The following is a 14,835-nucleotide window of genomic DNA, read 5'->3' as shown; positions in this document are numbered from 1 at the left end:
TTTTCTCTGCAAGCAGGAGGGCAGGAGAATGAGCCTTTACTGGCTAAATGATCACTTGCCATGTTCATTTACAAGAACAATCAACCTGCCCCCCGCACAAAAGATAGAAAATGAGAGAGAGCTCATTCTAGTAATATTCTACTAAGTGAAGTATTTCATGTTTTGATGTTTTAACTGTATTTTGATCATATTCTTTCATCTTATTAGAATTTCGTTTGGTATGCTCTTAATACGTTGCACTAATAGCATGTAAAACTGATCCAAAAGTTTAATAATTGATTGATTAATGATCATTCTTAGGCAGCACTTGACCCAACTTCCTGGTACCAAATGCAGTCAGAAATATTCAAGAACTTTTTAAATTGCCACGTGTGCCTCATAAAGATGTTTTGCTTTATTTGGATCTACTCTACAAATTACTTTCAAAGTTAATCATATGGACTTACAGGATACACTTTTTCCTAATTGCAATCTCATCTTCTGGAAGCAACATTCACCATCTGGCTTTACCAGATTGAATACACTTTTTTAGAGTGAGAACGATAGGATTCAAATTCAAATTGTATTTGTCACACACATAATCATACACAATATGACATGTAGTGAAATGCTTATTGCTGTACAATGCCTGACCATTAAACTACACAACAGAAATTAAATAGATTTACAAACTTCACAAATTTAAAATTTAGAAATTTGCAGTACAATTTTTTTTAAAAATCCGCAGTTAAATAAAAAAAGGCCAACAGATGTAAACAATAAATTAAGAATTTAACCTAAGAAATAGAGACTAAACTAAGAGTTAAAGGTCAATTATAAAGATAAAAATAGAATGTGCATATAAACAATTTAAGAAAGAAATTATGAGAAGTGTGCAGATAAACAGAGTGTGTGAGAGTCCAGTCATGTCCTACACCTGCTTCAGGGCCCGAATAGCCTGGGGCAAGAAGCTCCTCCTCATTGTCTCTGTTTTGGTCTGAAGGGAGCGGACACGCTTCCCAGACCTCAACAGTGAGAAGAGTACATTTTTGGGATGAGAGAGGTCCATCATAATCTTCCTGGCTTCGGTCTTGCACCGTTTGGTATAGATGGACAGCAGGTCAGGAAGCTCTGATTGAATGATGCGTTCGGCCGAGCGCACCACCAGCAGATCTCGTCTGTCCTGCTTGGTGCTGTTCCCAAACCAGGTGCAGATGTTTCCCGTCAGGACGCTCTCGATGGTGCAGGAGTAGAAGTTCTTAAGCACCCTCAGTGGCAGATGGAAGTCTGAGTCTTCTGAGGAAGAAGAGAGCTGGCGGGCTTTCTTGACCAGAGTGTTGATATGACATGACCATGATAGGTCCTGAGTGATGAGGACACCCAGGTATCGGAAGCTGTCCACTCTCCACTGGTGCACCACTGATGATCAGGGGCTTGTAATTCCTTGCCTGCTTTGTACTGAAGTCCGCGATTAGCTCTTTAGTCTTGATGACATTTAGCAGGAGGTTGTTCTCCTAGCACTGGATAAAAGTTCTATAGGCAAATGCAGCAATACTGGACCGTAGCAAATACCCTTATGGAGAAGAAAATAAAAATACTTGCTTAGACAGCAGGATTCTCCTTCCTGAACTTCCCCTTTTTTATTCCTTTTCATATTTCTTTAAGCAGTAAATACACCAAACTGCTGTCATATTGTATATTTTGTGGAAATCAAGGCAATGGCCACAGTTATCCTACATGACTTGAGCAATTTGGCTGACATTAAGCAAAGTCCTACACAAAAAATGAAGTTTAAAGCAGATGTCCTCCAATCCATCATCAAAGTAAGGCTCTTTTATGGCCTGAGTGTCCATTTTAGCGTGAGATTCCATGTCTCTGTTCATAATCCTTCCACAAGGACTACATCCTTTAGTGGAAAGAAAACAGAATTCACTCACTAGTTCTGCAAACAGCAGATATAAGAGTCTCTTTGGAAAACATATTATACATTTAATCCATTTTTAGAATCATCTGCCTCTGGACTAATTTTTTGCAATAGACCTAAAGATAAAGCACAGTGTTAAGAAGTGTTTAAGGTATGTTAAAACAATACCATGGAGGATTCAACAGGGCAGGGCAGAGGGAAATCAGAGATCCTCCCCTGGTTTCACATTCACATTTCTCGTCTGTGCGCCTCTAGGCAAGGTGGAGAGCATGCAGGCGCCAAAGCATAGCTCAGCACCGTGACACCTCACCACAGCAGAGCAATGAGGCAAACATTCCAGCTGCCACTTCTCAGCTTTATTGGTGGAGCAGAGGCAAGAAACAAGGCCATCTATGTTCTTCCTCTAAACCTCTATCTGACGCACTAGTCAAGCTGGTCTAGCAGTCTGAGACGTGGGAAAGTCAAACATGTGATGGGTGTTAACAAGAGACATTTTGGTCTTATACGTTTGTCTTTGAAATAACTGGGTAAATTTATAGGGACTAGTTTGAACTGCAGTTAGAATTTCTTTTAGCAGTTTATGTTCCCAAACCACATCCAAACAAAGTGTTCTCAACAATGAATAATATCCAGGGAACTTTAACGTTAATGGTCATGTTTTAAAGTTCCCACAGTAATTATACCGTTTTATCTAGCTGGTAGCTCCATAACACAGGGCGAAGTAATATTGCCAAACATAAAAATGACTTAACAAGCCAACTATCCTTTATCTCAATGCTAAAATTTAAACCATATGTATGTTTTGCTACATAACTATGATCTAAAAGAGTGTGATATTAAATAAAAGTAAGTAACTGGTGTAACTAAAAAATAAAATGTAGCTTTCCCTTGTTAAATTTGTTAAATATTTTTATTAAAACTACTGAGAAAAGAAAATTCACATTTTTGATTAAAATAAGGAGATAAAAATGTAATGTGCTGTTTTTTGCATGTGCCAAATTTGCTTTTAATTCTTGATATTAATATCTAACACAATGCTAACAGCATCATCTAAGTTGTTGACTTTCACTTCTCTTGTATTTCACATGTATAATATTCCCCAAAGGACGGCCATAGCAAAGAACAGAACATTAGCACAATGCAAATGGAGTTGAACTATGACTTAGACCCCAGAGCACAGGAGAGTGAGGGATTGAAGAATAAGTGAACGCTTGTGCCTCTTTTCAGCACTCTGCAACTCTGGAGCCTGGGAACTTCAGCAGCTTGGCCAGGCTCTGAGAAATATCCTGAGCTGTAATGTAAACATGCCTGAACTCTGATCTAGCATGGCCCTTCCCCCCTCCCAGTTTAACCCAGCATTCTGTGTAAGGGGTTTGCCAGTGACATCAGGAGCCCACTTACTCAGTTCCACAAGAGGGTAATGACCCTGGTGAGAATAGACTCTTGCTGAAAATATAGCTGTTTTGCTACATAAGCAACTGTTGCTTAGCAAACGAGTGAGTTTCGTTCTTTTAGTTCAGCTTCAAATGATTCCACCCAATAAATAAACTTCGTTTTAAACCTATCAAGTATTTTAAGGCTAGACTAAAGAGTTTCAGCAAGGTGAAGAAGAACATATTGTGTTAAGCTGATAACATAAATGGACTTCCACACCCAGTTCACTCATAGCAGCTGAGATAATCAGATCTGTTTACAACAGAAGCTAGAACAAGTCCAGGAAACTCTGACATATCAGGTGGCTGATTGTCAGATAAGTGTGAGAACAGTTGTAGATAAGCTCCTGTTTATCCAAACACAGAAGTGTCGACAACAAAAGCATCACACTTGTTCAAGTTTGCTCGTAATGTAACCAAACCAAAAACAAATGCTAATATTGCTAGGTTAAAGAATACTCTTTTATTTTTAAGCCTTGTTCTTTTGTAAACATGGTAACAAACTACTACTTGTGTTTCGCTTTGAATGCAATTCCTCCCCTCAATTCACTTTCAGTGCACTGCACATGAAATACACCTGAGCAAGCTTGTTCCCACAGGGTTCCAGTTTCAGCACTGGGTAGCAAAGTATTGGTGGAAAGACACTCAGAGGCATTACCCCCAACCCCCTCTCTCCCCCCCCCCCCCACTCACACAATCCTACCCTCCCTTCAATTAAGTCAAGCAGGAAAAACTTGACAAACCTCAAAGAGCTCTCTCAGCAGAAGAAATCACATCAGGCATGAACGGATACCTCTACAAGGCCCCTCTGAAGATACAAAAGCACATAAACATGGTCCTTGCCTGCTAAGTGATTGCCCTAAGCTGGATACTTACTCTTATGTCTAGATTCCAGATGATGAAAAGCTATGAAATATTTGTTTTCATGTGGATTTAATAGCTACAACGGAGCACTAATATATTAGTCCTTCTAAAATTCCCCAATGACTTCAACGGCATAGATGAGATTTTTTGTATCCCGAGGTCGGCATAATGCTTGAAATTTAAACAATGCGTTGGTAACAACTGGGAGCATGCTGAAAGCAGAACTCAACAACAAAGGGATACAGTGGGGACTCTCTAATCCAAACCCTTTGGGAATGGAGGTATTTCGACTCAGTGAAATGTTCACTTGCATGAACACAGTCAGTACCGCGGTAATTTATATTCAGAACATGGAACAAGTATCTACACAAATTCACAAGGGTCTATTGCAGAGTCTAATTTGCTGTTGACATATCAACAAGAAACATTAAAACAACTATCAAAATGAGATCCGAAAATAGGGCAAAGTGCAGTTTATGTGAATGCATTATATTGCAAGTTATATTTTTGAATAAATATAAACATAAAAGCTGCACCGGGGCTGGGGTTAAAAGGGTGGCTCGTGGTGGCTCCGTTATATGCAGGGAAAGATATTGGTTTGATTACAGAAGAAAAACAGCAAGTTTGGAGGTTTTGAAAGATGAACAGTGTTTTGCACCACTGCGACTGTACTGTTCAACTCCTTTGCTTTACAAACTGCCAACAAAGGATATGTGAGATGCTGGTATTTACTTCTGTGACTAAGCAAAATTAAACATATTTACTGTTGTAATCAGAGTGTATTTTATTAGTGCCATTATCTTGCTGTTAAATCTTGCATGGCTACACTATTATTATGGGGAGCTGAGTCTTCTAATGCATGTTTATTGATATAGGAGGTCTGCACACTAAGATTATTATAACAATCTGATTTTTTTCTTCATGTGCATTTATTTAGCTTTGATATCTAATAAAATTGACCGATTTCAACTGTTGCCCCCCCCCCCCACACACACACACACACACAAAAAAAAGAAAAAAATCCTAGAAACGCCCCTTTGGTGCACCAAACTGTGAATGCTGCAAAAAAATATCCATTTAATAGTAAGATGAGACTGTGGGGGAAATGTGTCTGTTCTGAAACTTATGGGAAAGCACTGACAATTTCTGCTTAATAGATTATTTAAGCACATATGAAAACATTTTCTCTTAAATAAAATGCTCTAATTGAGTGAGATCCACACGTGACATCACAGCCATTTCTGAAATTAAGCAATAGCAAACACTTACACTGACTTATTATTCATTACTACTCTAAAGATAAATTAGTAGATTCAACACAACAAAAAATATGCCACCAAGGAGCTGATTTTGCAAGGGCGATGCTATATTCTACACTGTTTGCATGGTGACTGAAGGTAAAGATGTTACCTTGCAAGCTCTTCTTGACACCAGGGGCCACTTCCAAGGACAGGAAGCACATGTCTATGGAGGAAAGGCTTTTAACCAGCAATGGTTCCATTACAAATAAAGGAAACATTTATCCTACAAGGTCAGACATTTATGAACCTCAAACAGCAACCTGGCCTACCTGGACTTTGAATGGAGCATGTTCTTCTGAGCATGTACACACTTACATTGAATCAACCATTAAAAAGGATGAGATGGATTTAGTACATGATTTCTGCAGCGCTCTTCAAAGACAGGCACTGCCTTCCATAGGCTGCTGAATAAAACATAAGGACGCGTGCGGCAGAGTGGGTTTTGTTTGTGTGTGTATTTGTGTGTCAGTGAGTGTGAGTGGAAGTATGTAGGAGAAGGGGAGTGGGATGAGATAGCGAGAGTGAAGTTCGCTTAAGACACTGCTCCTAGAGATGCTGCATAACCCATGAGCCATAAATTTCTTTGATCTGACACACATCCTGGCTGCCCCGCTAGGTATTTGGAAACTTCTGTCTTTCTTTATCGATAATGTTTTTTTGTTTTTCTTATTATTATTTTTATTTTCTGTGTGCTCTCTGGTAGCATGGAACTGGATAACAAAGTATAAATTAGTCCAGAAAAGAATAAAAGTGTGCTCATTTAAAGAGTAGAAGGCGCTGCAAATGTTGCCAGGTACAGAGATGCCCCAGATTCACACGCAACTATTTCCAGCACGTTGCTGCTGCATGATACCAAGGTTTGGTGAGGCTTAATTAATAATTAAATCTAATTATACTTGATTTTTTCCCCTGTTTTAACACATCATCTAATCAATGGGAAGCATTAAGAAATTTTCAGTTACTCATTTATGGTAATAGTCAGGTCATGGTAACAAAAACAAGTTGAATTCTGACCAAACTCTGAAAACCTCTTAAAAATGACAAGTTTTTACTTTTCTCTCACACTAAAGGAAGTAGGAAAGGGATCTGATACATATGCCAAACACGAAAGTCTCTTTTTGTTTGTTCCTCATAACTTCCCATCTTTACCATTACAAATATCACCTTTTTCTCTATATCTGCACTGAACAACTTAAAGTGATTTGGTTGAAATGTTCACTGCTCTTCACAATTATCTGATACACTAGCAACTTACACTCAGCTCACTCAGCTTTTACTGCATCTGTTGTCATAAAGACCTGAGTGTCTCATAGGGCCTTTCTGGGAAAAATCCACTGCTGCACAGGAAGTGATGCATGTTTTCTGGCATTAACAAGATTATTTGAAGCTGGGTAGTCAGCAGCAGCTACCATGGCTCAACACACCAGATAGAGCAAGCAAAAAAACTAAAAACAAAATACTACTAGATCTCCAGGAGGCAGTGACAAATCCACTAAAAAAAAAACTGCTTAGCACTTAACACAAAATTGAATGTCTTGGACATCCACTTAAAATTTAATTTGACATATCCAGACATCATCATGCTAGAACTAGGGATGTGCTGAATATCTTGACATCATGACACTGTAAGATATTAAAATCTGCATTTTCAATAAATACACTCACAAAATCAAAGGGATTAATAAGTAAAGCTCCTCTGAGAAATGACACTCATCTGTGAACTTTCTTTGTGCCACTTAGAAATCCGGTGTCTCCATAGTCTGTTAGAAAAGGAACTTGTTGACGCTTGTATCCCGCTCTCCCTTGAGGACACAGCAATCACGATCACAAAATGTATAAGTTGTTTAGAATGTTTATAAGCTGATGTTATCCTAAAATATTACCGCAGACTTTAATCTCATGCACAATTTAACCAAAAGATGATACAGTAGCTAATAACTACAAATATAACTACAAATGTCCTAGATTAATACCCCCCCAAAATGGGAAGCCACAGCATTAGCCTTGTTTGACATTAACATACCACATCCCACTTCCTTGAGGACAAGATGTGCCTAAGTACCTCTACTTAGTGCTGAAAATTTATGAACGGTGTACTGGAGTGTCCAGAACATAGTGTTACATGTCTCAACTTTTATTACATAAGAAAGTAAATCTGACTGTTTGACTGTAAAAAGGCTGTTTTAATGTTTTTCTATGCAAAAATGTGGTGATCTCTTCTGCACAAGAAGAAAAAGCACATAAACCTATATATGAATAGGTCATACATTTGAAAAGACATTACTGCCTGTAATGAATCGGGAAACATTTGAGCATATCAAACTCAGTAATACAAGTATATATCACTTTGTTAGATTAAGCTTTTACATCAACCCAAGATCTTTGAATTCCAAAACCTTTCAATCCTCCAAGTTTTTTAGCATTTGAACAATAAAAAGGTACATTACTAATTTGTTAAATAAATAACATAACTACCCCACTGACTAAACTGCTTTGTCTATCTTTTAAGAGCATAATGAAAATTCTAAAGATATGTCTTTCTTGTAGCAACAAAAAAAAATGTAATAATAGAACATTTTTAATATATTTATTATTATTACACATAAGTAGAATTGAACCACAAGTTGGACGGATGACTAATCTCAAATAGAAAGAGGAGATTAACAGATGGCTTTACTAAAGTATATGGAGGCCTATCTTAATGTCTTTTAATCAGAGCACTATGAGATGTTCAACTCATCTAGCAGCTAACGGCCTGCACAATGAGACAAGCGTAATCACATCAGGCTTAAAGTGTAGCCATGCTGTCAATAAACAGCACCCACAGAATTTCCATTCTGCTCTGCAGGGGACTTTAAGCAATTCACCATTCAGACCAACTGGCAGCAAGCTATTTCTAAAAGAAGACTGCAACCTATCCATGACAACATGGAAGTGATCTGTGGGATGAACACGGATCCCTTTCTGCATCCACAGAGTTGGGTAGAGCTGTGGGCTTCACAGTGGGTGGCCCCCATGGACCTGGGCTAATTGTTTCACATCACTGCCGAGCCAGGCTGAGATCAGACCACCGGCATCTGATTCAGGCTGTTCAACAGCCAAACAGGGTATGCCAGGAAACACAGCACACACCCCACCCCACATTCACACACATGCACACACTATCCACTCCATCATACATGACCACATATAAGTGCAAGGTATTCCTTTTCTGTGGGATTTTTTTTAGCAAGCTGTCAATCTGCTTACCCAGAAGTTGTAGTCTTGTGTGTCCGTGAGAGATGGTGAGACAATATTTAAGCTTTCGCAACTCAATAAATTATAATAGTAAACTCATAAATTTTAATTCTGACCCATGTAGTAGTGCACTAGTAAATAGGCGAGAAACAATTTCGCTGCAAAACCTTCAATTGGCATTAGTGATATCCTGGATGATCCACTAAGTCAAAAGCGCAGTGTTACACAAGCATTTGCGCAAAAGCTACATTAGTTCAAAGCCTAAGAGACCAAACAAAATTTTGATTAGTATTTTTTCCTATTAATCACTCTGCAATCCTTCAGATTAACCTTGTAGCCTCTTTGAGGGGGTGACGATCTTCAAGTTAAGAACATCATGAAAAGTGCAAATAACCAGTCTTTCCAACCTCTACCCAGCATTCCAATAATCCCTCATGTTTGCCATTTTCATAGTAAAAAGGGTTTCCCTGAGAGCGGAAATTAGCTTCCTTTCCAAGCTTTAAAAATGTCCAAATGACATGGTTTCTCATACCCCCTCTATCTTGTAAAATAAATGTCATAAATTTAAAAGTCCAAACAACTACAATCCAAACAACTACAGTTTGCCAAGGCAATTGTGCCAAATTAGCGCACAAAGCCAAAATAATATTTTGGCAATTTGCCTTTATTACAGGACTCACAGTACACAGTCACGGGAAATAGATAGATAACCAGAAGTCATTGGCTAGATCTGGCTGTGGTTACATGATTTATGTTTCAAACCACTAACTGACCAGTATGACTCAGGCTACAGTTTTTACAAAAAACCTGTATGGCAGACAAACAAGGTCACAAGTGCTTAAAATAATAGGAAAACAGCTCAGCATATGAGCACTTTGTGTGCATGCTGCTCTATGAGTATACTTCCCAGATCTGTCACTACAAGACTGAGTAATAACAAAATCCTCCCTGTGCACATAGCACTGTTAATCACCAGGCATCCTTCGCCTACTGCTTTTTCAAGGCCTGTTTGACTTAAAGTAAACACATGCAGGAAATGTATTCAGTGGCTCTAAACATTTATATGGAGACCTTGTGGTTCAAACAGTTTCATGGCCGGCAAATCTATCAAGAAGGTGCTTAGTGAGCCATTTGTTAAACACATGATAATATAACATGGCATTACATGGCATGCTAGTATGCTTCGAGGCTGTATGGTTGTTTGTTAAGCCTTTCATTTTTGTGCTCACTATCTGTATCGTTGACAGACAATGTAAGATGATTGTTGGATCCTGATCTGATGAAACTGAATGTCTGTTCATTGTAATATGGGGCTAATGTTTTGTAAGCTCTACTGTGTGACCTATTTCTGCGCTGAATACATTTTCTGATACAGGTATGAAGGGAACAATTGGAAAACTGGCCATGAAAAAGAAACAATCTAAAATATGAATATCCAAAAGCTTTCAATGAGTTCATCCACGCATTAAGGAAAACGATTTTCCGAGTCGATAAGTATGCTCTCGTCTCTTCCTTCAAATTTCTCCAATTTCATCTAAAAGAATATCCTTTGTTAATCTGGTCTCAATGAGCACTGTTGTTAAGTGCTGCTGCTCACTCTGCACTCCCAAGCAGTCATAATCCATTGTGTTGTTTGCCCCTAACTCAGTATACATTTCCACTGCAAATTCCAATGTGAACACTCAATAACACGCACAGATGTGGTCATTTGAGATGTCTTACTTTTTAATTCTGAAGAATGAATTATGCTGAACTCTGCAGAACCCCCATACATATTTGTAGCAGCTTTCAGTTATTATAGCCAAAGATGATAATACATTTAAAAAAGAATGGTGGCAAGAGTTATAAGGATATATATAGACCACTGTATACATGCAACATATTGGCATTAAACAGGATTTCTGCAAGAGCTGCTGTTGTGCTTCGCCCGATCATTATAAGTTGCGAAAACATTAACCTCAGGGTTGATATAAACATGTACGCCAGGACTTCATTTCCTCCTCACTATCTTGCTGCACTCATCAGTTTTAAATAGAACATGTTACTCCAGAGTCAAGATCAGTAAAAATGAAACGGTACATGATAATGATGTACCCTGACCTCTTTTAGACAGCCAGTATAATCCATGAAGTTGTGTCTTGTCTCTCATCGTGTTCCACTGCCATGGCTCTACCGATCAGCACGAAAATGTAAAAGCTGAGAGGTAAACTGCATTTTAAACTAACTCTACAAACCACGGAGAATCTGCTTTTCTTGTACGTGAAACATTAATGCTTTTTATATTTTTGTTGGTAAAAAATAAATAAAATATTCTATGTATGAAATATTGTTTATTTCACCACATCTAGAAAAAGAATGTCTGAAAGCTTTCAACCTTTGACATTATTGCTTGGGAAGTAATAGGCTAGACGCTAAACTCCCCCATGCCCAGTGAAAGAAAACAACTAAATAAATCTCACATCTCAGTGACTGCTCCCTTAACAGATGCCATACAGGAAGTCAGTCCTATCAGCACTACCAGGCACACAGAAAGCACAGTTAAGTTTTCCTATCCTGCCTACCTATGTCCTTTGTGAAGCTTTGCTGTTAGGGGAGAAAACACTGTCCTGTACTCTCAGTGGCACACAAGGTCATGCAACTACTCAGTTCTCAATCTCAACAGAATAACTCAGAAACAAAAACAATTTTAAAAAATGACATAACAGCACATATTAAATGGGTTAAACAAACCACAAAATGCATCCGCATCCCTCTGTTTGGATCAGCTGCACAGTTGTGATGTTGTCAAGGTTTGCAGTAAATGCAAAAACATCCCCATGGCCCAATGACCCCAAAACCATTTCCTCAAAATGGATTGCTTTGCAAACAAGCGTAACGCTTCTGTATCATGTCATCTACCTTAAGGGCCCAGTTAATCAGGAACTTAGAGTTTTAGAACATTTCCTGACTGTTTTTGACATGCATTTGGCTGCCATCTAAGTTTGGAAAAAGCTTGGACTTTTTGTTCATGGATAGTGACAGCAGCGTTATCAATGTAGAAACATTTATTGATCCATTATCGCCAAGGAAAGCTCCCAGCTGATTTTTCACATAGCATAAAAAAAATCTCAGTCTCAATGTTGTGGTCCTTGAGAATGGCCTTGAGTGGTCCTTGAGAATGGCCATAACTTTTAGGTGTACAATATACTGGTACCCTCATCATTGTTATCAATTTTGTCATCGCTGCCACAAGCTTGATTGTAATAGTCCTAATTATTTATGTTAAAAAACAAACAACACAACAATATCGGAAGTCTAAGGAGCCTGGAAAGAAAAGCGTCTGGACTTCTTAAAGAGGTGTTTCTGGATGCTGAGGATGCCAATGTTCACATTTTGGACAGAGAAGACAGATGGTTTGAAAGAGGAGTGAAAGAAGCCACTGTGAACGGCCATCTTTGAATGTAGGCGCTGGCTTACCACACCAACTGTCTGCCATCTATAATCCAGTTGTGAGATCCCTTCCCAGACGCCTTAATGCCCACTCACATCCTGGGCCATTTGACCTCAGTAAATCACATGATAGGGTGGGGCTAGGTTTCACATTGGGTTCACCGGAAACATTGGCTGATTGTGGCCCACACCCGTTTTCACACCTTGGCTCGTGTGATTAGGTAGAAGATCAATAGGCACTCCATGACCCTCTTGGGGACACTCCCATAGGGCTTAAAATCTGGGACAATCCACCAGTTGCTCTTAGAACTGATGAAGCTTCTCGGATGAGAGGTGAATCGTCTTCAAAGAAACTTAAAGAAGTCCAGATGCTTTTCTTTCCAAGCTCCATAGACTATGGATGACCTGGATGACTGAGAACCTTGACAGACAACATTAACAGCAACTCACCGCTATGCGTGTGGGGATCTTCTGCTCGCCATCTGACCCCTTTTGCTCTCCGTTAGCCCTGCTGTAGTCTGGGGGTTGCTGGTTCGATCCCCGGCTACCTTTTGCTTTACGGTTCCCAGGACCTTGGTGGACTATGCTGAGCAGCTGAAGCGTACTCTCGTGCTCCCGGTCTGTGCTCTCGGCCTGACCTCGCTGATAGCGGTCCGCGCAGGTAGAATGGTGCCTCCTGCACGTCTCTAACCGGGCGCGTAAACGCTCAACTATGGCGTTGTGCAGCTGTGGCACTGTGGATCCCCTTGAGTTGGCCACCACCGGCCCGTTGCTGACCCCACCGGGCATAGCTCCTAAACCAACACCCAACATGGGTACGTATGTCCCTGCAGCAGACTGAGCGGGGGTCGCTTCTCCCATGCCCGCAGGTCCCTGATAAGTTTATAGATTGAGGTCCACTGTGCTTACAGTGGACCACAGAACGGGCATGAAAGAAAACAAGAAAACGTACTGAAGACTTGCAATGATCCCATGTGAAAAAGAAAAATACTTGGCTGTAGTCTCTGGAGAGGAGTCACTATGGCCTATGATATGTGTTGAAATGTGAGCCAATTATCTTGTCAAACTGGGACTATAATGTTATATGATATAAAAGATTAAAGATTAAGATACGCTCCATATAAAATCATGCTATGCTCCACGTGGATCAAAAACATGCATTAAAAGTCTCAAAGTTACAGAATTGTAGTAGTTTTTCCTCGGGGGATAGGCTCTGTCAGCTTATAATTAAACGTGAAATGATTTACAAACATGAAAGGCTCCGCAGCTGGAATGAATCCGCTCTTGCTTAACGATTGGAGCTCTGCTCACAGATAAATAGGTTATATTCAATATGAATCCCTTAGATAATTCAAACCCACGGCACGCACAACTTCGGTTTCACTGGTGCTACATTCCGAGTAGCTACATTTTCAGCCTACTTTATCTAAATATTGTATCACTCTCGTTAACGCCAAGTCCAAGAGTACACTATCGACTATAAATTGAGTGAGACCGACCGGCTGCAAAAATAGAAGAACCAACAAACACACGAAATCCACTAAACTTCAAGACTCACGGCATTTTTTTGTTTGTTTCGAAATGAGTCCTTTTCTTTGTTGCTTTCCTTTCAATCCGGATAGGAATCTGGTTGCAAACAAGTAAAAAAAAAAACCCAAAAAACCCAGACCCCCTAAACGCAGGCAGTCGTCGCAGAAGCCGACTGAAATCCGTCTCAAATAGTCCATTGACAATCGTTTGTCCGTGTGGTACACGAAGGCAATAGCGGAGCTACTTACACAGACCCTTATTGTACGAACATTCTGCTTTTGACATGAACTCGTATGGTTAAAAAAAGGGGGTCCAGTGGCACACTCTAGTGGAGAAAAGCCTGAACTTGTCTTGCAAGGCGTGAACGGTGACACGAAGGAAGGAATCTTATTAATGTATTTTAAATTTGAACACTGTTGTCTAACCGCTAATCAACTAACACATGTTACCGAACATTTATTCATCCTGTATTTAAAGACACAAATAAAAAACATATTTAGAAAATTAACTAAAGCATGAAAAGAATAGTTAAATCCAGAACTATTCTTTGATCTTTTTTGAGTTAACACGCAGAGTAACTAACCAAGCGAGCCTACAACACCGCTCAAATGAGCTGATTGGCTGCTGACATGTTCCTATACTGTTGTCTTATGTGTCCCGCTATGCCATAAATCTTTGGTAACTTTCAGCTTTCTGTAAATCTTAAAAGTTGGGTAAATGTACTCAGTAGCTTTCAAATATAACAATCAAAAAAGTGCATTTGACTATATTTGTTTTGATTTTACACCTTCTCAAAGCAATTTATTGCACTTTCATTCATTAACCGGCTGTTGTTTGAAGTTAATCGTATCTGGTTCAGGGGAACGAGATATAGGAGATTAAGATGCAGCCACAGAATCACGCAGAAACTCGCTCACACAGGATGCATGTTTCTGTAAAGCAGAAGGAAGCTGCTTGAGCACCCAGAGGAAAACCACACAAATATGGGGAGATCGTGCGAAGTCCACACAGAGTTCAAGAAGAAATCAATTCCGTTCAACACTGAAGCCTTTTCCAAGTATAATTAGTATAATAAATTAACTATTTGTCTTTGGGGCTGCTTTGATAGCAGGAGACTGTAAGACTAGCGGCCACCAAC

General features: G+C 39.4%; 1 protein-coding gene across 1 annotated transcript in view; it reads right to left on the bottom strand.

Moving 5' to 3' along the window:
- The window catches only part of maml2 (mastermind like transcriptional coactivator 2), a 34,240-nt gene extending 20,301 nt beyond the window's left edge, over positions 1-13,939 (bottom strand). The window contains exon 1 of the mRNA XM_006796642.3: positions 12,618-13,939. Coding sequence (XP_006796705.1) covers positions 12,618-13,028 — 411 coding nt within the window. The 5' untranslated portion in view covers positions 13,029-13,939. The remainder of the gene's footprint in view (positions 1-12,617) is intronic.
- Positions 13,940-14,835: the final 896 nt, after the last annotated feature.

This window comes from Neolamprologus brichardi, chromosome 14 (genome assembly GCF_056152115.1).
Source record: "Neolamprologus brichardi isolate AB-2024 chromosome 14, ASM5615211v1, whole genome shotgun sequence".
Lineage (NCBI taxonomy): Eukaryota > Metazoa > Chordata > Actinopteri > Cichliformes > Cichlidae > Neolamprologus > Neolamprologus brichardi.
This window is presented reverse-complemented; position numbering and strand designations above follow the sequence as displayed.